Source organism: Chiloscyllium plagiosum, unplaced genomic scaffold (assembly GCF_037043375.1).
Source record: "Chiloscyllium plagiosum isolate Xiang-an unplaced genomic scaffold, Cpla_swu_hap1 HiC_scaffold_29, whole genome shotgun sequence".
NCBI lineage: Eukaryota > Metazoa > Chordata > Chondrichthyes > Orectolobiformes > Hemiscylliidae > Chiloscyllium > Chiloscyllium plagiosum.
In genome coordinates, this window is record NW_028270167.1 from 45,988,152 (window position 1) to 46,013,728 (window position 25,577).

The 25,577-nt window shown below is 44.1% G+C and overlaps 1 protein-coding gene across 1 annotated transcript in view; it reads left to right on the forward strand.

Moving 5' to 3' along the window:
• The first annotated feature begins 2,363 nt into the window (after positions 1–2,363).
• Positions 2,364–25,577, forward strand: part of LOC148142291 (alpha-2-macroglobulin-like) — a 53,943-nt gene continuing 30,729 nt past the window's right edge. Inside the window, exons 1-2 of the mRNA XM_087976565.1 lie at positions 2,364–2,493; positions 7,584–7,745. Of these exons, the coding sequence (XP_087832691.1) occupies positions 2,431–2,493; positions 7,584–7,745 (225 nt within the window). The 5' untranslated portion in view covers positions 2,364–2,430. The remainder of the gene's footprint in view (positions 2,494–7,583; positions 7,746–25,577) is intronic.

Consider the following 25,577-nt stretch of genomic DNA (forward strand, 5'->3'; position numbering starts at 1 on the left):
ACAATTGCCTGAGGTGGGAATTGAACCCAGGTCTCTGGCGCTGTGAAGCAGCAGTGCTAACTACTCTGCCACCTTGCTGCCCACTAAGTTGTTGGAGGAAATTCTGAGGGGCAGGATGTACATGTATTTGGAAAGGCAAGGACTGATTAGGGATAGTCAATGCTTTGTGCGTGGGAAATCTTGACTCACAAACTTGATTGATATTTTTGAAGAAGTAATATAGAGGATTGATGAGGACAGAGCAGTGGATGTGATCTATATGGATTTCAGTAAGGCATTCGACAAGTTTCCTCATGATAGACTGGTTAGCAAGGTTAGATCTCATGGAACACAGGGAGAACTAATCAAATGGATACAGAACTGGCACAAAGGTAAAACACAGAGGGTGGTGGTGGCTGGTTTCCTTTCAAACTGGAGGCCTGTAACCAGTGGTGTGCCACAAGGAATGGTGCTGGGTCCACAACTTTTCATCATTGTGGGCAGCACGGTGGCACAGTGGTTAGCACTGCTGCCTCACGGCGCCAGAGACCCGGGTTCAATTCCGACTCAGGCAACTGACTGTGTGGAGTTTGCACGTTCTCCCCGTGTCTGCGTGGGTTTCCTCCAGGTGCTCCGGTTTCCTCCCACAGTCCAAAGATGTGCAGGTCAGGTGAATTGGCCATGCTAAATTGCCCATAGTGTTAGGTAAAGGGGTAAATGTAGGGGAATGGGTGGGTTGCGCTTCGGCGGGTCAGTGTGGACTTGTTGGGCCGAAGGGCCTGTTTCCACACTGTAAGATTGTTTCCAATCTAATCTAATCTAATTTATAGAAATGATTTGGATGTGAACATAAGGGGTATAGTTAGTAAGTTTGCAGATGACACCAAAATTGGGGGTGTAGTGGGCAGTGAAGAAGGTTACATCAGAATGCATAGGATCTTGATCAGATGGGCCAATGGGCTGAGGAGTGACAGATGGGGTCTAATTTAGATAAATGAGAGGTGCTGCATTTTGGAAAGGCAAATCAGGGCAGGACTTACACACTTAATGGTAAGGTCCTGGGAAGTGTCTGAACAAAGAGACCATGGAATGCACGTTCATAGCTCCTTGAAAGTGGAGTCGCAGGTCGAGAGGATAATGAAGAAAGCATTTGTATGTTTTCCTTTGTTGGTCAGATCATTGAGTGTAAGAGTTGGGAGGTCATGTGGTGGGTGTACAGGACATTGGTTTGACATTTGGAATATTGCGTGCAATTCTGGTCTCCTTCCTATCGGAAAGATGTTATGAAACTTGAAAGAGTTCAGAAAAGATTTACAAGGATGTTGCCAGGATTGGAGGATTTGAGCTATCGGGAGACGCTGAATAGGCTGGAGCGTCGGAGGCTGAGGGGTGACCTTATAGAGGTTTATAAAATCATGAGGATAGGATAAACAGGCAAGGCCTTTTCCCTGGAGGGGGTGGCGTGGGTGGGGGGGGGGGGGGTCAGGGTGGGGGGTGGGGGGAAGGGGTGTGTTGGTGTCCGTAACTAGAGCATAGGTTTAGGGTGAAAGTGGAAATATTTAAAAGGGGCCTAAGGGGCAATTTGTTCACACAGAGAGTGGTGTGTTTATGGAATGAGCTGCCAGAGGAAGTGGTGAAGCCTGGTACAATTACAGCATTTAAAAGGCATCTGGATGGGTATGTGAATAGGAAGGGTTTGGAGGGATACAGGCCAGGTGCTGGCAAATGGGACTAGATTAGGTTGCGATATCTGGTTGGCACAGATGAGGTAGACCAAAGGGTCTGTTTCCATGCTGTACATCTCTGACTCGATGGTATTCAGTACTGTTTATTGGACCAGGTCCAAATTTAGTCTCAAAGAATCAAAGACTGTGCCAATAATCTCACAATCTTTGTCTATCTCTGTCTGCACATCTGTTTCTGCCTATCAACGTATCTCTCTTAATTTCTTGTTCTCTCCTTCTCTGTTCCTTACTCTCTCTCTCTCTTGTTGAAACTTTATTGCTGGAACAGCACAGCAGGTCAGGCAGCATCCAGGGAACAGGAGATTCGACGTTTCAGGCACAGGCCCTTCTCTCTTTGTGTCTCTATGTCTATCTTGATCTGTCCATCTCTCACTATTTGTCGTCTCCTACACATGACCATCCTGTCTTTCCTTCTCTGTTTCTCCGTGTCTTTCTTGATCACACTCTCTATGGCACAATATCTCTGTCACGGTCCCTCCCTTTATTGGAATTTGGTTTACTCTCTGACTAACTTAGAATCTCTCACTGTGTCTGTGGCTCTCTGTCTGAGACAAACTCTATAGCTGAGCACGTTGTCCCTCACATTGCTTCGTTTTCAATCTCTCTTTCAATCTCCAAATTTTATAACCTCCACTGAAAAACATTGCATCTAATCCTAGGTATCCCAATTTGGTCAAGCGCAACATGTGAAGTCGAAAGTGAATTTATGAAGATCACATTTGAGAAGGTGGAAGATTATTATAAACCAGGAATTCCATACACTGTGCAGGTGAGGTTAATATATAGAGGATTAATTCTCCTACATACATTGTGTAATGAATATGGAGTTAAACTCTCTGACACACACACACTCTATAGTACATACTGGGTTAAATTTCCTAACACATGCACACTGTGTAATACATACTGGGTTAAATTCCCCAATACACACACATATTGTGTAATACACAGAACATAGAACATAGAAAAGTACAGCACAGAACAGGCCTTTGGCCCTCAATGTTGTGCCAAGGATGATTCCTAATAGAGTCACAGAGTCATAGAGATGTACAGCATGGAAACAGACCCTTCGCTCCAACACATCCGTGCCGACCAGATATCCCAACCCAATCTAGTCCCACCTGCCAGCACCCAGCCCATATCCCACCAAACCCTTCCTATTCATATACCCATCCAAATGCCTCTTAAATGTTGCAATTGTACCAGCCTCCACCACTTTCTCTGGCAGCTCATTCCATACTCGTACTACCCTCTGTGTGAAAAAGTTGCCCCGTAGGTCTCTTTTATATCTTTCCCTTCTCACCCTAAACCTATGCCCTCCAGTTCTGGACTCCCTGACCCTTGGGAAAAGGCCTTGCCTATTTATCCTATCCATGCCCCTCATAATGTTGTAAACCTCTGTAAGGTCACCCCTCAGCTCCAGGGAAAACAGCCCTAGCCTGTTCAGCCTCTCCCTATTGCTCAAATCCTCTGTCCCTGGCAACATCCTTGTAAATCTTTTCTGAACTCTTTCAAGTTTCACGACATCTTTCCGATAGGAAGGAGACCAACCTAACCTACACATCCCTCAATTCACTGCTGGCCATGTACATGACCAGCCGTCACTTAAATGTCCCTAATGACTCTGTTTCCATCACCACCGCTGGAAACGCATTCCATGCATTCACAACTCTCTGCGTAAAGTACCTTTCCCTGACATCCCCTCTACACTTTTCTCCTAATAACTTAAAACTATGACTCCTCGTGCTAGTCAATCCTGCCCTGGGGAAAGGTCTCTGACTATTGACTCTATCCATGCCTCTCATTACCTTGTATACCTCGATCAGGTCACTTCTCTTCCTCCTTCTCTCCAGAGACAAAAGTCTGAGCTTAGTCAACCTCTCTTCATAAGACAAGCCCTCCAGTCCAGGCAACATCCTATTAAACCTCTCCAGGTTTGCACCCTCTCCAAAGCCTCCATATCTTCCTATAATACCAGGATGTTGCCTAGTGTGGAGGGCAGGTCTTATGAGGAAAAGCTGAGAGACATAAACCTGTTCTCATTGGCAAGAAGAAGGCTAAGAGGGGATTTGGTAGAGACATACACGATGATCAGAGGATTAGATAGGGTAGACAGTGAAAGTCTTTTTCCTAGGATGATGATGTCGGCATGTCCGAGGGGGCATAACTACAAATTGAAGGGTGATAGATTTAAGACAGATGTCAGAGGCAGGTCCTTTACACAGAGAGTGGTAAGGGCGTGGAATGCCCCACCTGCTAATGTAGTCAACTCAGCCACATTAGAGAGATTTAAATCAGATATGGATGATTTTGGGATAGTGGAGGGGGACAAGCTGAGAATAGTTCACAGGTCGGTGCAACATCGAGGGCCAAAGGCCCTGTTCTGCACTGTATTGTTCTATGTTCTATGTTCTATGTTCTATAATGGGGCGACCAGAACTGGACACAATATTCCAAGTGTGATCTGACCATGGACTTGTAGGGCTGTAGCAAAACCTCCCGACTCTTAAACTCCATTCCCCTATTAATGAAAGCCAAAACACCATATGATTTCTTAACAACCCTATCCACTTGGGTGGCAACTTGAGGAATCTATGCATGTGAACACCAAGATTCCTCTGTTCCTCCACACTGCCAAGAATCCTGTCTTTAATCCTATATTCAGCATTCAAATTCGACCTTCCAAAATGCATCACTTCGCGTTTATCCAGGTTGAATTCCATCTGCCATTTCTCAGCCCAGCTCTGCATCCTGTCTATGTCGCACTGCAGCCTGCAATAGCCCTCGGTACTATCAATGGCACCTCTAACCTTTGTGTCATCGGCAAATTTACTAACCCACCCGTCAACCTCCTCATCCATGTCACTTAAACAAACTACAAAGAGCAGAGGCCCAAGAACAGAGCCCTGCGGGACTCCACTCACCATTGATCTCCAGGCAGAATACTTTCCATCTACAACCAACCTCTGCCTTCTGCCAGCCAACCAATTCTGAATCCAGACAGTCAAATCTCCCTGTCTCCCATACCTCCTGACTTTATGAATGAGCCTACCATGGGGAACCTTTTCAAATGCCTTACTGAAGTCCATATACACCACATCCACTGTTGACCTTCGTTGACCTGCCACGTCACCTCCTCAAAGAACCAAAGAACTCAATAAGATTTGTGAGGCAAGACCTGCCCCTCACAAAGCCATTAGGCAAAAGTGAGGACTGCAGATGCTGGAGATCAGAGTCAAGATTAGAGTGGTGCTGGAAAAGCACAGCGGGTCAGGCGGCATCCCAGAAAGCCACGCTGACTGCCTTTAATCACACTATGCTTTGCCAAATAGTCATAAATCCTATCCCTCAGAATTATTTCCAAAACCTTGCTGACCACAGACTGACTGACTGGTCTATAATTTCCAGGGATTTCCCGATTATCCTTCTTGAAAAGAGAAACAATATTTGCCTCCTTCCAATCCTCCGGTATGACTCTAGTGAAGAATGAGGAGGCAAATATCCTCGCTAGTGGCTTAGCAACCTCCTTTCTCGCTTCCTGGAGCAGCCTAGGATAAATCTGGTCTGGCCCTGGGGACTTATCAATCTTAATGTTTGCCAAAATTTCCAGCACATCAATTTCATCAATCTTGATCTGGTCTAGCCTGTATCCCAGCTCCTCAAAGTTCTCATTCACAGCAAGGTCCCCTTCCTTAGTGAAAACCAAAGCAAAAAACTGATTTAGGGCTTCCCCTATCTGTTCATACTTCACGTACAAGTTCCCTCCTCTATCCCTGACCGGCCCTACCTTCTCCCTGATCATTCTCTTATTCCTCACGAATGAGTAAAATGCCTTAGGGTTCTCCCTAATCCTTCTTGCCAAGTCTTTATCGTGCCCCGTCCTGGCTCTCCTCAGTCCATTTCTGAGCTCCTTTCGAGCAAGCCTGTAATCCTCTAAAGCTGTGCTAGATCCTTGCTTCCTCCACCTTACATAAGCTACCTTCTTCCTTTTGACGAGAAGCTCCTCTGTTCTCATCATGCAAGGCTCCTTAATCTTACCCCTTCTTACCTGTATCAACGGAATAAATTTGTGCATCACTCGCAACAACTTCTTCTTAAATAATCTCCACATGTCTGTTGTGCCCTTTCTGTGGAACAATTGCTCCAAATCTGTACTTCCCAACTCCTGTCTGATAGCATCATAATTTCCTGTTCCCCAATTAAATATCTTCCCTTGCTAACTGCTCCTTTCCCTCTCCAAGGCTATGGTGAATGTGAGGCAGTTGTGATCACTGTCACCAAAGTACTCTCCCACCGCGGGATCTGACACCTGTCCTGGCTCATTGCCAGCACCAAATCCAAAATGGCCTCTCCCCTCGTCGGCCTGTCGACATACTGAATAAGGAAACTCTCCTGAATACACCTGACAAAAACGGCTCCATCCAAACCATCGGTACTTAGGAGGTTCCAGTCAACATTGTGAAAGTTGAAATCACCCATGGCAACAACCCTGCTTCATCTGCATTTTTCCAAAAGCTGCCAGCCTATGAATTCTTCAATCTCTCTCCTGCTATTAGGGGGACTGTAGAAACCCCCCAATGAGGTGGCTGCTACCTTGCTGTTCCTAACTTCCACCTTTACTGACTCAGTAGACAAACCTTCCTCAACAACCTCCATTTCTGTAGCTATGATGCACTCTCTGATTAGCAACGCTACACCCCCTCCTCTTTTTCCCCCCTCCCTGTTCTTTTTAAATGTTCTAAACCTTGGAACATCCAGCAACCGTTCCTGCCCCTGTGAAACCCACGTCTCCGTTAGGTGAATTGGCCATGCTAAATTGCCTGTAGTGTTAGGTGAAGGGGTAAATGTAGGGGCATGGGTCTGGGTGGGTGCACTTCGGCGGGTCGGTGTGGACTTGTTGGGCCGAAGGGCCTGTTTCCACACTGTAAGTAATCTAATCTAATCATAGTCCCAAGTTCTCATACTCTTAAATTCGTCACTCTTATTTCTGGGACTCCTTGCGTTTAAGCAGACACACACTTTAACCGATCCCTTCGTTTCATCACGTGAAAAACCTTCCTGATAGATTCACTAGATCCTGACACTGTCCCATCTACAACTGCCCACCTCTCAGATGTGTAGCTCTGATTCCCACCCCCATGCCACACTAGTTTACACCCTCCTGATCCACACAAACAAATCTCCCACCCAGGATATTTGTGCCCCTCCAGTTCAGGAGCAACCCGCCCTTTATGTACAGGTCCCACCTTCCCCAGAAGGTATCCCAGTGGTCCAGGTATCTGAAGCCCTCTCTCCTGCACAAGCCTTGCAGCACATGTTTAGCTGTCCTCGCTGATTGTTCCTCACCTCACTATCTCGTGGCACTAATAGCAAATCTGAGATCACTACTCTACTCGTCCTGCTCTTCAGCTTCCAACCTAACTCTCTGTAGTCACTTTTCAGATCCTCAATCCCTTTCCTGGCTATATCAGTGGTGTCAATATGTGTCATAATTTCTGGCTACTCACCCTCCCCCTTCAGAATCACGTAAACCCGATCAGCGACATCCCGGACCCTGGCACCGGGGAGGCAACATACTGGGTAAAATTCCCCAGCTCACACATACTGTGTAATATATACAAGGTTACAGTCTCCCCCCCCCCCCCCGACACACTGTGTAATATAGACAGGGTTAAATTCTCCCCATACACACTGTTTAATATATACAGGCTTACACTCTCCCCCACACATACTGTGTAATATATGCAGGAGCACTGTACAGACCAGGTTCTGTACAGACCAGGATCTGTACGGGCCAGGTTCAGTAAGTACAATCCTTGCTCTGTTACATTATATTAAACGATCCCTGTCTTTACTCAGATAAAATTGCAGTATACTACGGGGCGACCTGTAACCAATGCGACCATCAGCGTGTTAAGTTCCTGGAAACCTGGAGCAGTGTTGGTGACTACAGATGAGAAGGGGATGGGCTCACTAGTCCTGGAAATCCCCATCCAGTCCAATGAATTGCTCTCCATAACGGTGAGTGTGGGGAAATGTGGAGCGGGAACAGAGGTGTCAGGGACAGAGTGAGGAATTACTGGAATTATGGAACGTTTCAAACAAAATGTTGGATAATGAATTGCTTTATAATGGATACCAGACACTGTGTGGGTAATGAATGGTTTTATGGGGGATATCAGACACTGTGTGGGAAATGAATGGTTTTATGGGGAATATCAGGCTCCATTTGTGTAATGAATGGATTTATGGGGGATATCAGGCACCGTGTGGATAATGAAAGATTTTTAAGGTGATATCAGACACCGTGTGGATAATGAATGGTTTTATAGTGGATATCAGACACTGTGTGGGTAATGAATGGTTTTATGGGGGATATCAGACACTGTGTGGGTAATGAATGGTTTTATGGGGAATATCAGAGACTGTGAGGGTAATGAATGGTTTTATGGGGAATATCAGGCTCCATTTGTGTAATGAATGGATTTATGGGGGATATCAGGCACCATGTGGTTAATGAAAGATTTTTAAGGTGATATCAGACACCGTGTGGATAATGAATGGTTTTATAGTGGATATCATGCTCCGTGTGTGCAATGTGTTGCTGGAAAAGCGCAACAGGTCAGGCAACATCCAAGGAACAGGAGAATCGACGTTTCGGGCAAAAGCCCTTCTTCAAGAAGGGCTTATGCCCGAAACGTCGATTCTCCTGTTCCTTGGATGCTGCCTGACCTGCTGCGCTTTTCCAGCAACACATTTTCAGCTCTGATCTCCAGCATCTGCAGCCCTCACTTTCTCCTCCCTGTATGTAATGAATGGTTTTATGGGGGATATCAGGCATCGTGAGGGTAATGAATGGTTTTGTAGGCTGTATCAGGCTCCGTGTGGGTAATGAATGGTTTTATGGGGGATATCAGGCACCGTGAGGGTAATGAATGGTTTTGTAGGCTGTATCAGGCTCTGTGTGGGTAATGAATGGTTTTATGGGCTATATCAGGTTCTGTGTGGGTAATGAATGGTTTTATGGGGGATATCAGACACCATGTGGGTAATGAATGGTTTTATGGGTGATATCAGGTACTGTGTGACTAATGAATGGTTTTATTGGGGGTATCAGGTACTGTGTGGGTAATGAATGGTTTTATGGGGGATATCAGGCAACGTTTGGGTAATGAATGGTTTTATGGGAGATATCAGACACCGTGTGGGTAATGAATGGTTTTATAGTGGATATCATACACCGTGTGGATAATGGATGGTTCTATAGTGGATATCAGGCACCGTGTGTGTAATGAATGCTTTTATGGGGGATATCAGATACCGTGTGGGTCATGACTGGTTTTATGGGGGATATCAGGCACCATGAGGGTAATGCGTGGTTTTATAGGGGATATTAGGCACCGTGTGTGTAATGAATCGTTTTATCGGGGATATCAGTTCAGTGTGGGTAATGAATGTTTAAATGGGGGATATCAGATACCCTGTGGGTAATGAATGGTTTTCTATGGGATATCAGGCACCGTGTGGGTAATGAATGGTTTTATAGTGGATATCAGACACCGTGTGTGTAATGATTCGTTTTATCGGGTATATCAGGCACCGTGTGTGTAATGAATGGTTTAATAGGGGATATGAGGCACTGTGTGTGTAATGAATTGTTTAATAGGGGATATCGGGCACCATTTGGGTAGTGAATGGTATTATGGGGGATATCAGTCACTGTTTTGGTAATGAATGGTTTTATTGGGGATATCAGACACCGTATGGGTAATGAATATTTTTATGAGGGATATCAGGCACCGTGTTGGTAAAGAATGGTTGTATTGGGGATGTCAGACACCGTGTGGATAATGGATGGTTTTATAGGTGATATCAGGCTCCGTGTGTGTAAAGGAGGTTTTATGGGTGATATCAGGCACCATGAGGGTAATGCATGGTTTTATAGGGGATATCAGGCACCGTGTGTGTAATGAATCGTTTTATCGGGGATATCAGTTCAGTGTGGGTAATGAATGTTTAAATGGGGGATATCAGATACCCTGTGGGTAATGAATGGTTTTCTCGGGGATATCAGTTCCGTGTGGGTAATGAATGTTTTAATGGGGGATATCAGACTCCGTGTGGGTAATGGATGGTTTTATAGGTGATATCAGGCACCGTGTGGATCATGAATGTTTTTGTGAGGGATGGCAGGTGCCCTGTGGATAATGAATAGTTTTATGGGTGATATCAGACACCATGTGGGTAATGAATGGGTTTTTAGTGGATATCAGACACCGTGTGGGTCAGGAATGTTTTTATGGGGGATATCAGACACTGTGTAGGTAATGAATGGTTTCATGGGGAATATCAGACACCGTATGGGTCATGACTGGTTTTATAGTGGATATCAGGCACCATGTGGGTAATGAATGATTTTATTGGGGATATCACACTCCGTGAGGGGAATGAATGGTTTTTTTGGGGATATCAGGCACGATGTGGGTAATGAATGGTTTTTTAGTGATATCAGACACCGTGTGGGTCATGAATGGTTTTATGGGGGATATCAGGTACCCTGTGGGTAAAGAATGGTTTTATAGGCTATATCTGGCTATGTGGCAGTAATGAATGGTTTATAGGGGATATCAGGAACCGTGTGGGTAATGAATGGTTTTATCGGGATGTCAGACTCCGTGTGGATAATGAATGGTTTTATAGGGGATATCATACACTGTGTGGGTAATGAATGGTTTTATAGGGGATATTATACACTGTGTGGGTAATGAATGGTTTTGGATGGGAAATTTGACAATGTGTGAGTCATGAATGGTTTTATGGGGAATATCAGACACCGTGTGGGTAATGACCTGTTTTATAGCAGATATCAGGCGCCATGTGGGTAATGAATGATTTTATTGGGGATATCACACTTTGTGTCGGTAATGAATGGTTTTATGGGGGATATCAGTTCCGTGTGGGTAATGAATGTTTTAATGGGGGATATTAAAACCGTGTGGGTAATGAATGGTTTCATCGGGGATATCAGACTCCGTATGGGTAATGGATGGTTTTATAGGTGATATCAGGCACCGTGTGAATCATGAATGTTTTTGTGAGGGATAGCAGGTACCCTGTGGGTAATGAATGGTTTTAAAGGGAATATCGGGCACCGTGTGGATAATGAATGGTTTATAGGTGATATCAGACACCATGTGGGTACTGAATGGGTTTTTAATGGATATCAGACACCGTGTGGGTCAGGAATGGTTTTATGGGGATATCAGACACTGTGTAGGTAATGAATGGTTTTATGGGGAATATCAGACACCATGTGGGTCATGACTGGTTTTATAGTGGATATCAGGCACCATGTGGGTAATGAATGATTTTATTGGGGATATCACACTCCGTGTGGGGAATGAATGGTTTTAAAGGGAATATCAGGCACTGTGTGGGTAAAGAATGGTTTTATAGGGGATATCAGGCACCGTGTAGGTAATGAATGGTTTTTTTAGTGGATATCAGACACCGTGTGGGTCATGAATGTTTTTATGGGGGATATCAGGCACCGTGTGGGTTATGAATGGTTTTGTAGGCTATATCAGGCTCCGTGTGGGTAATGAATGGTTTTATGGGCTATATCAGGCTCTGTGTGGGTAATGAATGCTTTTATGGGGGATATCAGGCACCGTGTGGGTAATGAATGGTTGAATCGGGGATATCTGACTCCGTGTGGATAATGAATGGTTTTATAGTGGATATCAGACACTGTGTGTGTAATGAATGGCTTTATGGGGGATATCAGGCACCGTCTGGATAATGAATGGTTATATAGGGGACATCAGACACTGTGCGGGTCATGAATGGTTATATAGGGGATATCAGACACCGTGTGTGTAATGAATCGTTTTATAGGGGATATCATTTCCGTGTGGGTAATGGATGTTTTAATGGGGGAATATCAGGTACCCAGTGGGTAATGAATGGTTTTATGGGGGATATCGGGCACCGTGTGGTTAATGAATGGTTATATATGGGATATCAGGCACCGTGTGGGTAATGAATGTTTTTCTGGGTGATATCAGACACTGTGTGGGTAATGAATGGTTTTATGAGGAATATCAGGCACCGTGTGGGTAATGAATGGTTTTATGAGGAATATCAGGCTCTGTGTGGGTAATGAATGGTTTTACGGGGGATATCAGACACCGTATGGGTAATGAATGTTTTATGGGGGATATCAGTTCCGTGTGGATCATGAATGTTTTTGTGAGGGATAGCAGGTACCCTGTGGGTAATGAATAGTTTTATGGGGAATATCAGGCACCATGTGAGTAATGAATGGTTTTATAGGGAATATCGTGCACCGTTTGGATAATGAATGGTTTCATAGGTGATATCAGACACCATGTGGGTAATGAATGGGTTTTTAGTGGATATCAGACACCGTGTGGGTCAGGAATGGTTTTATGGGGGATATCAGGCACTGTGTAGGTAATGAATGGTTTTATGGGGAATATCAGACACCGTGTGGGTCATGAATGGTTTTATGAGGGATATCAGACACTGTGTGTGTAATGAATGGTTTTATGGGGAATATCAGGCACCGTGAGGGTAATGAATGGTTTTATAGGGGATATCAGGCACCGAGTGGGTAATGAATGGTTTTGTAGGCTATATCAGGCTCCGTGTGGGTAATGAATGGTTTTATGGGCTCTATCAGGCTCTGTGTGGGTAATGAATGGTTTTATGGGGGATATCAGACACCGTGTGAGTAATGGATGGTTTTATAGTGGATATCAGGCACCGTGTTTGTAATGAATGGTTTTATGGGGGATATCAGGCACCGTGAGGGTAATGAAAGATTTTTAAGGTGATATCAGACACCGTGTGGATAATGAATAGTTTTATAGGGGATATCAGACACCGTGTGTGTAATGGATGGTTTTATAGTGGATATCAGGCTCCGTGTGTGTCATGAATCGTTTTATGGGGGATATCAGTTCAGTGTGAGTAATGAATGTTTAAATGGGGGATATCAGATACCTTGTGGGTAATGAATGGTTTTCTCGGGGATATCAGGCACCGTGTGGGTAATGAATGTTTTAATGGGAGATATCAGACACCCTGTGGGTAATGAATGGTTGTATGGGGGATATCAGGCACCGTGTGGGTAATGAATGGTTTAATGGGGGATATTAAAACCGTGTGGGTAATGAATGGTTTCATTGGGGATATCAGACTCCGTGTGGGTAATGGATGGTTTAATGCGGGATATTAAAACCGTGTAGGTAATGAATGGTTTTTTAGTGGATATCAGACACCGTGTGGGTCATGAATGGTTTTATAGGGGATATCAGTTCCGTGTGGGTAATGAATGTTTTCATGGGGGATATCAGACACTGTGTGTGTAATGGATGGTTTTATAGTGGATATCAGGCACCGTGTGGGTAATGATTTGTTTTATAGCGGATATCAGGCACCATGTGGGAAATGAATGATTTTATTGGGGATATCACACTCCGTATGGGGAATGAATGTTTTTATGGGGGATATCAGACACCGTGTGGGTAATGAATGGTTTTATAGGGGATATCAGGCACCGTGTGTTTAATGAATGGTTTTATAGGGGGATATCAGACACCGTGTGGGTAATGAATGGTTTTATAGGGGAATATCAGGCACCATGTGGGTCATGAATGGTTTTATAGGGAATATCAGGCACCGTTTGGATAATGAATGGTTTTATAGTGGATATCAGACACCGTGTGGGTCATGAATGGTTTTATGAGGGATATCAGTCAATTTGTAGGTAATGAATGGTTTTATAGGGGATATCAGGCACCATGTGGGTCATGAATGGTTTTATAGGGAATATCAGGCACCGTTTGGATAATGAATGGTTTTATAGCGGATATCAGGCACCATGTGGGTAATGAATGGTTTTATTGGGGATATCACGCTCGGGTTGGGGAATGAATGGTTTTAAAGGGAATATCAGGCACCGTGTGCTTAATGAATGGTTTTATAGGGGATATCAGACCGTGTGGGTCATGAATGGTTTTATGGGGGATATCAGACACTATGTGGGTAATGAATGGTTTTATGGGGAATATCAGACACTGTGTGGGTAATGACTTGTTTTATAGCAGATATCAGGCACCATGTGGGTAATGAATGATTTTATTGGGGATATCACACTCCGTGTGGGGAATGAATGGTTTTATGGGGGATATCACACTCCATGTGGGGAATGAATGGTTTTATGGTGGATATCAGACACCGTGTGGATAATGAATGGTTTTACAGTGGATATTAGGCACCGTGTGGGTAATGAATTGTTTTATAGTGGATATCATGCTCCGTGTGTGTAATGTGTTGCTGGAAAAGCGCAGCAGGTCAGGCAGCATCCAAGGAACAGGAGAATCAATGTTTCGGGCAAAAGCCCTTCTTCAGGGCTTTTCCAGCAACACATTTTCAGCTCTGATCTCCAGCATCTGCAGCCCTCACTTTCTCCTCCGTGTGTGTAATGAATGGTTTTATGGGGGATATCAGGCACCGTGTGGGTAATGAATGGTTTTATAGGCTACATCAGGCTCTGTGTGGGTAATGAATGGTTTTATGGGCTATATTAGGCTCTGTGTGGGTAATTAATGGTTTTATGGGGGATATCAGGCACCGTGTGGGTAATGAATGGTTTTATAGGCTTTATCAGGCTCCGTGTGGCTAATTAATGGTTTTATGGGTGATATCAGACACTGTGTGGGTAATCAATGGTTTTATGAGGAATATCAGGCACCGTGTGGGTAATGAATGGTTTTATAGGGGATATCAGACACTGCGTGGGTAATGAATGGTTTTATGGGGAATATCAGACACCGTGTGGTTAATGACTTGTTTTATAGCGGATATCAGGCACCATGTGGGTAATGAATGATTTTATTGGGGATATCACACTCCGTGTGGGGAATGAAAGGTTTTATGGGGGATATCAGACACCGTGTGGGTAATGAATGGTTTTATAGAGGATATCAGGCTCTATGTGGGTAATTAATGGTTTTATGGGTGATATCAGACACCGTGTGGGTAATGAATGGTTTTATAGGGGATATCAGGCACCCTGTGGGTAATGAATGTTTTTATAGTGGATATCAGGCTCCGTGTGTGTAATGAATCATTATATGGGGGATATCAGTTCATTGTGGGTAATGAATGTTTAAATGGGGGATATCAGATACCTTGTGGGTAATGAATGGTTTTCTCGGGGATATCAGGCACCGTGTGGGTAATGAATGTTTTAATGGGAGATATCAGACACCCTGTGGGTAATGAATGGTTGTATGGGGGATATCAGGCACCGTGTGGGTAATGAATGGTTTAATGGGGGATATTAAAACCGTGTGGGTAATGAATGGTTTCATCGGGGATATTAGACTCCGTGTGGGTAATGGATGGTTTAATGGGGGATATTAAAACCGTGTAGGTAATGAATGGTTTTTTAGTGGATATCAGACACCGTGTGGGTCATGAATGGTTTTATAGGGGATATCAGTTCCGTGTGGATAATGAATGTTTTAATGGGGGATATCAGACACCCTGTGGGTAATGAATGGTTGTATGGGGGATATCAGGCACCGTGTGGGTAATGAATGGTTTAATGGGGGATATTAAAACCGTGTGGGTAATGAATGGTTTCATCGGGGATATCAGACTCCGTGTGGGTAATGGATGGTTTAATGGGGGATATTAAAACCGTGTAGGTAATGAATGGTTTTTTAGTGGCTATCAGACACCGTGTGGGTCATGAATGGTTTTATAGGGGATATCCGACACTGTGTGGGTAATGAATGTTTTAATGGGGGATATCAGACACCGTGTGGGTCATGAATGGTTTTATAGGGGATATCAGACACTGTGTGGGTAATGAATGGTTTTATGGGGAATATCAGATACCGTGTGGGTAATGACTTGTTTTATAGCGGATATCAGACACAATGTGGGTAATGAATGATTTTATTGGGGATATCACACTCCATGTGGGGAATGAATGGTTTCATGGGGGATATCAGACACTGTGTGTGTAATGGATGGTTTTATAGTGGATATCAGGCACCGTGTGGGTAATGAATTGTTTTATAGTGGATATCATGCTCCGTGTGTGTAATGTGTTTCTGGAAAAGCGCAGCAAGTCAGGCAGCATCCAAGGAACAGGAGAATTGACGTTTCGGGCATAAGCCCTTGTTGAAGAAGGGCTTTTGCCCGAAACGTCGATTCTCCTGTTCCTTGAATGCTGCCTGACCTGATGCGCTTTTCCAGCAACACATTTTCAGCTCTGATCTCCAACATCTGCAGCCCTCACTTTCTCCTCCGTGTGTGTAATGAATGGTTTTATGGGGGATATCAGGCACCGTGAGGGTAATGAATGGTTTTATAGGCTATATCAGGCTCTGTGTGGGTAATTAATGGTTTTATGGGTGATATCAGACACTGTGTGGGTAATCAATGGTTTTATGAGGAATATCAGGCACCGTGTGAGTAATGAACGGTTTTATGGGTGATATCAGACACTGTGTGGGTAATGAATGGTTTTATGGGTAATATCAGGCACCGTGTGGGTAATGAATGGTTTTATAGGGGATATCAGGCACCATGTGGGTAATGAATGGTTTTATTGGGGATATCACGCTCGGGGTGGGGAATGACTGGTTTTAAAGGGAATATCAGGCACCGTGTGGTTAATGAATGGTTTTATAGGGGATATCAGGCACCGTGTGGGTAATGAATGGTTTTTTAGTGGATATCAGACCGTGTGTGTCATGAATGGTCTTATAGTGGATATCATGCTCCATGTGTGTAATGTGTTGCTGGAAAAGCGCAGCAGGTCAGGCAGCATCCAAGGAACAGGAGAATCGATGTTTCGGGCAAAAGCCCTTCTTCAGGGCTTTTCCAGCAACACATTTTCAGCTCTGATCTCCAGCATCTGCAGCCCTCACTTTCTCCTCTGTGTGTGTAATGAATGGTTTTCTGGGGGATATCAGGCACCGTGAAGGTAATGAATGGTTATGTAGGCTATATCAGGCTCCGTGTGGGTAATGAATGGTTTTATGGGCTATATCAGGCTCTGTGTGGGTAATGAGTGGTTTTATGGGGGATATCAGGCACCGTGTGGGTAATGAATGGTTGAATCGGGGATGTCAGACTCCGTGTGGATAATGAATGGTTTTATAGTGGAAATCAGACACTGTGTGGGTAATGAATGGCTTTATGGGGGATATCAGGCACTGTCTGGATAATGAATGGTTATATAGGGGACATCAGACACCGTGCGGGTAATGAATGGTTTTATAGTGGATATCAGACACCGTGTGTGTAATGAATGGTTTTATGGGTGATATCAGGCACTGTGTGACTAATGAATGGTTTTATAGGGGTTATCAGGTACCGTGTGGGTAATGAATAGTTTTATAGGGGATATCAGGCACCGTGTGGATAATGGATGGTTTGAAAACTGGATATCAGGCACCGTGTGTGTAATGAGTGGTTGAATCGGGGATATCAGTTCAGTGTGGGTAATGGGGGATATCAGATACCGTGTGTGTAAAGAATGGTTTTATGGGGGATATCAGGCACCATGAGGGTAATGCTTGGTTTTATAGTGGATATCAGGCACCGTGTGTGTAATGAATAGTTTTATCGGGGATATCAGACACCGTGTGGTTAATGAAAGATTTTTAAGGTGATATTAGACACTGTGTGGATAATGAATGATTTTATAGGGGATATCAGACACCGTGTGTGTAAAGAAAGGTTTTATGGGGGATATCAGGCACCATGAGGGTAATGCTTGGTTTTATAGGGGATATCAGGCACCGTGTGTGTAATGAAGCGTTTTATCGGGGATATCAGTTCAGTGTGGGTAATGGGGGATATCAGATACCCTGTGGGTAATGATTGGTTTTCTATGGGATATCAGGCACCGTGTGGATAATGAATGGTTTTATAGTGGTAATCAGATACCGTGTGTGTCATGAATCGTTTTATAGGGTATATCAGGCACCGTGTGGGTAATGAATGGTTTTATGGGGGATATCAGGCACCGTTTTGGTAATGAATGGTTTTATAGGGGATATCAGACACCGTATGGGTAATGAATATTTTTATGGGGGATATAAGGCACCGTGTGGGTAAAGAATGGTTGTATTGGGGATGTCAGACACCGTGTGGATAATGAATTGTTTTATAGGGGATATCATACACTGTGTGGATAATGAATGGTTTTGGAGGTGATATCAGACACCGTGTGTGTAATGGATGGTTGTATAGTGGATATCAGGCTCCATGTGTGTAATGAATGGTTTTATGGGGGATATCAGGCACCGTGAGGGTAATGAAAGATTTTTAAGGTGATATCAGACACCATGTGGATAATGAATGGTTTTATAGGGGATATCAGGCTCCGTGTGTGTCATGAATCGTTTTATCGGGGATATCAGTTCAGTGTGGGTAATGAATGTTTAAATGGGGGATATCAGATACCTTGTGGGTAATGAATGGTTTTCTAGGGGATATCAGGCACCGTGTGGGTAATGAATGGTTTTATAGTGGATATCACACTCCGTGTGGGTAATGGATGGTTTTCTCGGGGATATCAGGCACCATGTGGGTAATGAATGTTTTAATGGGGGATATCAGACACCCTGTGGGTAATGAATGGTTGTATGGGGGATATCAGGCACCGTGTGGGTAATGAATGGTTTAATGGGGGATATTAAAACCATGTGGGTAATGAATGGTTTCATCGGGGATATCAGACTCCGTGTGGGGAATGGATAGTTTTATAGGTGATATCAGGCACCGTGTGGATCATGAATGTTTTTGTGAGGGATAGCAGGTACCCTGTGGGTAATGAATAGTTTTATAGGGAATATCAGGCACCACGTGGGTAATGAATGGTTTTATAGGGAATATCGGGCACCGTTTGGATAATGAATGGTTTTTAGTGGATATCAGACACCGTGTTGGTCAGGAATGGTTTTATGGGGGATGACAGACACTTTGTAGGTAATGAATGGTTTTGTGGGGAATATCAGACACCGTATGGGTCATGACTGGTTTTATAGTGGATATCAGGCACCGTGTGTTTAATGAATGGTTTTATGGGGGATATCAGGCACCATGTGGGTAATGAATGGTTTAATGGGGGATATCATGCTCGGGGTGGGGAATGAATGGTTTTAAAGGGAATATCAGGCACCGTGTGGGTAATGAATGGTTTTTTAGTGGATATCAGACACTATGTGGGTAATGAATGGTTTTATGGGGAATATCAGACACCGTGTGGGTAATGACTTGTTTTATAGCGGATATCAGGCGCCATGTGGGTAATGAATGATTTTATTGGGGATATCACTCCGTGTGGGGAATGAATGGTTTTATGGGGGTTATCAGACGCCGTGTGGATAATGAATGGTTTTACGGTGGATATCAGGCACCGTGTGGGTAATGAATTGTTTTATAGTGGATATCATGCTCCGTGTGTGTAATGTGTTGCTGGAAAAGCGCAGCAGGTCAGGCAGCATCCAAGGAACAGGAGAATCGATGTTTCGGGCAAAAGCCCTTCTTCAGGGCTTTTCCAGCAACACATTTTCAGCTCTGATCTCCAGCATCTGCAGCCCTCACTTTCTCCTCCGTGTGTGTAATGAATGGTTTTCTGGGGGATATCAGGCACCGTGAGGGTAATGAATGGTTATGTAGGCTATATCAGGCTCCGTGTGGGTAATGAATGGTTTTATGGGCTGTATCAGGCTCTGTGTGGGTAATGAATGCTTTTATGGGGGATATCAGACTCCGTGTGGATAATGAATGGTTTTATAGTGGAAATCAGACACTGTGTGGGTAATGAATGGCTTTATGGGGGATATCAGGCACTGTCTGGGTAATGAATGGTTCAATCGGGGATATCAGACTCCGTGTGGATAATGAATGGTTTTATAGTGGAAATCAGACACTGTGTGGGTAATGAATGGCTTTATGGGGGACATCAGGCACCGTCTGGAGAATGAATGGTTATATAGGGGACATCAGACACCGTGCGGGTAATTAGATTACTTTACAGTGTGGAAACAGGCCCTTCGGCCCAACAAGTCCACACCGACCCGCCGAAGCGTAACCCACCCATACCCCGACATTTACCCCTTACCTAACACTACGGGGAATTTAGCATGGCCAATTCACCTGACCTGCACATCTTTGGACTGTGGGAGGAAACTGGAGCACCCGGAGGAAACCCACGCAGACACGGGGAGAACGTGCAAACTCCACACAGTCAGTCGCCTGAGGCGGGAATTGAACCCGGGTCTCTGGCGCTGCGAGGCAGCAGTGCTAACCACTGTGCCACCGTGCTACCCACAATGAATGGTTTTATAGGGGATATCAGACACCGTGTGAGTAATGGATGGTTTTATAGTGGATATCAGGCACCGTGTTTGTAATGAATGGTTTTATGGGGGATATCAGGCACCGTGAGGGTAATGAAAGATTTTTAAGGTGATATCAGACACCGTGTGGATAATGAATGGTTTTATAGGGGATATCAGACACCGTGTGTGTATGGATGGTTTTATAGCGGATATCAGGCTCCGTGTGTGAAAAGAATGGTTTTATGGGTGATATCAGACACCATGAAGGTAATGCGTGGTTTTATCGGGGATATCAGGCACCGTGTGTGTAATGAATCGTTTTATAGGGGATATCAGTTCAGTGTGGGGAATGAATGTTTAAATGGGGGATATCAGATACCTTGTGTGTAATGAATGGTTTTCTCGGGGATATCAGGCACCGTGTGGGTAATGAATGTTTTAATGGGAGATATCAGACACCCTGTGGGTAATGAATGGTTGTATGGGGGATATCAGGCACCGTGTGGGTAATGAATGGTTTAATGGGGGATATTAAAACCGTGTGGGTAATGAATGGTTTCATCGGGGATATCAGACTCCGTGTGGGTAATGGATGGTTTAATGGGGGATATTAAAACCGTGTAGGTAATGAATGGTTTTTTAGTGGATATCAGACAACGTGTGGGTCATGAATGGTTTTATAGGGGATATCAGTTCCATGTGGGTAATGAATGTTTTAATGGGGGATATCAGACACCCTGTGGGTAATGAATGGTTGTATGGGGGATATCAGGCACCGTGTGGGTAATGAATGGTTGTATGGGGGGATATCAGGCACAATGTGGGTAATGGATGGTTTAATGGGGGATATTAAAACCGTGTAGGTAATGAATGGTTTTTTAGTGGCTATCAGACACCGTGTGGGTCATGAATGGTTTTATAGGGGATATCAGACACTGTGTGGGTAATGACTTGTTTTATAGTGGATATCAGGCACAATGTGGGTAATGAATGATTTTATTGGGGATATCACACTCCGTGTGGGGAATGAATGGTTTCATGGGGGATATCAGACACTGTGTGTGTAATGGATGGTTTTATAGTGGATATCAGGCACCGTGTGGGAAATGAATTGTTTTATAGTGGATATCATGCTCTGTGTGTGTAATGTGTTTCTGGAAAAGCGCAGCAAGTCAGGCAGCATCCAAGGAACAGGAGAATTGACGTTTCGGGCATAAGCCCTTATTGAAGAAGGGCTTTTACCCGAAACGTCGATTCTCCTGTTCCTTGGATGCTGCCTGACCTGATGTGCTTTTCCAGCAACACATTTTCAGCTCTGATCTCCAACATCTGCAGCCCTCACTTTCTCCTCCGTGTGTGTAATGAATGGTTTTATGGGGGATATCAGGCACCGTGTGGGTAATGAATGGTTTTATAGGCTACATCAGGCTCTGTGTGGGTAATGAATGGTTTTATGGGCTATATTAGGCTCTGTGTGGGTAATTAATGGTTTTATGGGGGATATCAGGCACCGTGTGGGTAATGAATGGTTTTATAGGGGATATCAGACACTATGTGGGTAATGAATGGTTTTATGGGGAATATCAGACACCGTGTGGGTAATGACTTGTTTTATAGCGGATATCAGGCACCATGTGGGTAATGAATGATTTTATTGGGGATATCACACTTCGTGTGTTTAATGAATGGTTTTATGAGGGATATCAGACACCGTGTGGGTAATGAATGGTTGAATCGGGGATATCAGGCTCCGTGTGGATAATGAATGGTTTTACAGTGGAAATCAGACACTGTGTGGGTAATGAATGGCTTTATGGGGGATATCAGGCACCATGAGGGTAATGCTTGGTTTTATAGGGGATATCAGGCGCCGTGTGTGTAATGAATAGTTTTATCGGGGATATCAGACACCGTGTGGTTAATGAAAGATTTTTAAGGTGATATTAGACACTGTGTGGATAATGAATGGTTTTATAGGGGATATCAGACACCGTGTGTGGAAAGAATGTTTTTATGGCGGATATCAGGCACCATGAGGGTAATGCTTGGTTTTATAGGGGATATCAGGCACCGTGTGGGTAATGAATCGTTTTATCAGGGATATCAGTTCAGTGTGGGTAATGGGGGATATCAGATACCCTGTGGGTAATGAATGGTTTTCTATCGGATATCAGGCACCGTGTGGGTAATGAATGGTTTTATAGTGGAAATCAGACACCGTGTGGGTAATGAATCGTTTTATAGGGTATATCAGGCACCGTGTGGGTAATGAATGTTTTAATAGGGGATATGAGGCACCGTGTGTGTAATGAATTGTTTTATAGGGGATATCGGGCACCATTTGGGTAGTGAATGGTTTTATGGGGGATATCAGGCACCGTTTTGGTAATGAATGGTTTTATAGGGGATTTCAGACACCGTATGGGTAATGAATATTTTTATGGGGGATATCAGGCACCGTGTGGGTCAAGAATGTTGTATTGGGGATGTCAGACACCGTGTGGAGAATGAATTGTTTCATAGGGGATATCATACACTGTGTGGATAATGAATGGTTTTGGAGGGGATATCAGACGCCGTGTGTGTAATGGATGGTTGTATAGTGGATATCAGGCTCCGTGTGTGTAATGAATGGTTTTATGGGGGATATCAGGCACCGTGAGGGTAATGAAAGATTTTTAAGGTGATATCAGACACCGTGTGGATAATGAATGGTTTTATAGGGGATATCAGACATCGTGTGTGTATGGATGGTTTTATAGTGGATATCAGGCTCCGTGTGTGTAAAGAATGGTTTTATGGGTGATATCAGACACCATGAGGGTGATGTGTGGTTTTATAGGGGATATCAGGCACCGTGTGTGTAATGAATCGTTTTATCGGGGATATCAGTTCAGTGTGGGTAATGAATGTTTAAATGGGGGATATCAGATACCTTGTGGGTAATGAATGGTTTTCAAGGGGATATAAGGCACCGTGTGGATAATGAATGTTTTAATGGGGGATATCAGACAACCTGTGGGTAATGAATGGTTGTATGGGGGATATTAAAACTGTGTGGGTAATGAATGGTTTCATCGGGGATATCAGACTCCGTGTGGGTAATGGATGGTTTAATGGGGGATATTAAAACCGTGTAGGTAATGAATGGTTTTTTAGTGGCTATCAGACACCGTGTGGGTCATGAATGGTTTTATAGGGGATATCAGACACTGTGTGGGTAATGAATGGTTTTATGGGGAATATCAGACACCGTGTGGGTCATGAATGGTTTTATAGGGGATATCAGACACTGTGTGGGTAATGAATGGTTTTATGGGGAATATCAGACACCGTGTGGGTCATGAATGGTTTTATAGGGGATATCAGACACTGTGTGGGTTATGAATGGTTTTATGGGGAATATCAGACACTGTGGGTAATTAATGGTTTTATGGGGAATATCAGATACCGTGTGGGTAATGACTTGTTTTATAGTGGATATCAGGCACAATGTGGGTAATGAATGATTTTATTGGGGATATCACACTCCGTGTGGGGAATGAATGGTTTCGTGGGGGATATCAGACACTGTGTGTGTAATGGATGGTTTTATAGTGGATATCAGGTACCGTGTGGGTAATGTGTTTCTGGAAAAGCGCAGCAAGTCAGGCAGCATCCAAGGAACAGGAGAATTGACGTTTCGGGCATAAGCCCTTATTGAAGAAGGGCTTTTGCCCGAAACGTCGATTCTCCTGTTCCTTGGATGCTGCCTGACCTGATGCGCTTTTCCAGCAACACATTTTCAGCTCTGATCTCCAACATCTGCAGCCCTCACTTTCTCCTCCGTATGTGTAATGAATGGTTTTATGGGGGATATCAGGCACCGTGAGGGTAATGAATGGTTTTATAGGCTATATCAGGCTCTGTGTGGGTAATTAATGGTTTTATGGGTGATATCAGACACTGTGTGGGTAATCAATGGTTTTATGAGGAATATCAGGCACCGTGTGAGTAATGAACGGTTTTATGGGTGATATCAGACACTGTGTGGGTAATGAATGGTTTTATGGGTAATATCAGGCACCGTGTGGGTAATGAATGGTTTTATAGGGGATATCAGACACTGTGTGGGTAATGAATGGTTTTATGGGGAATATCAGACACCGTGTGGGTAATGACTTGTTTTATAGCGGATATCAGGCACCATGTGGGAAATGAATGATTTTATTGGGGATATCACACTCCCTATGGGGAATGAATGTTTTTATGGGGGATATCAGACACCGTGTGGGTAATGAATGGTTTTTTAGGGGATATCAGGCACCGTGTGTTTAATGAATGGTTTTATGGGGGATATCAGACACCGTGTGGATAATGAATGGTTTTATAGGGGATATCAGGCACCCTGTGGGTAATGAATGGTTTAATGGGGGATATTAAAACCGTGTGGGTAATGAATGGTTTCATCGGGGATATCAGACTCCGTGTGGGGAATGGATGGTTTTATAGGTGATATCAGGCACCGTGTGAATCATGAATGTTTTTGTGAGGGATAGCACGTACCCTGTGGGTAATGAATGGTTTTATAGGGGATATCAGGCACCGTTTGGATAATGAATGGTTTTATAGTGGATCAGACACCGTGTGGGTCAGGAATGGTTTTATAGTGGATATCATGCTCCGTGTGTGTAATGTGTTGCTGGAAAAGCGCAGCAGGTCAGGCAGCATCCAAGGAACAGGAGAATCGATGTTTCGGGCAAAAGCCCTTCTTCAGGGCTTTTCCAGCAACACATTTTCAGCTCTGATCTCCAGCATCTGCAGCCCTCACTTTCTCCTCCGTGTGTGTAATGAATGGTTTTCTGGGGGATATCAGGCACCGTGAGGGTAATGAATGGTTATGTAGGCTATATCAGGCTCCGTGTGGGTAATGAATGGTTTTATGGGCTATATCAGGCTCTGTGTGGGTAATGAATGGTTTTATGAGGGATATCAGGCACCGTGTGGGTAATGAATGGTTGAATCGGGGATGTCAGACTCCGTGTGGATAATGAATGGTTTTATAGTGGAAATCAGACACTGTGTGGGTAATGAATGGCTTTATGGGGGATATCAGGCACCGTCTGGATAATGAATGGTTATATAGGGGACATCAGACACCGTGCGGGTAATGAATGGTTTTATAGTGGATATCAGACACCGTGTGTGTAAAGAATGGTTTTATGGGTGATATCAGGCACTGTGTGACTAATGAATGGTTTTATAGGGGGTATGAGGTACCGTGTGGGTAATGAATGTTTTATTGGGGATATCAGGTACCGTGTGGGTAATGAATAGTTTTATAGGGGATATCAGGCACCGTTTGGGTAATGAATGGTTTAATGGGAGATATCAGACACCGTGTGTGTAATGAATGATTTTATTGGGGATATCACACTCCGTGTGGGGAATGAAATGTTTTATGGGGGATATC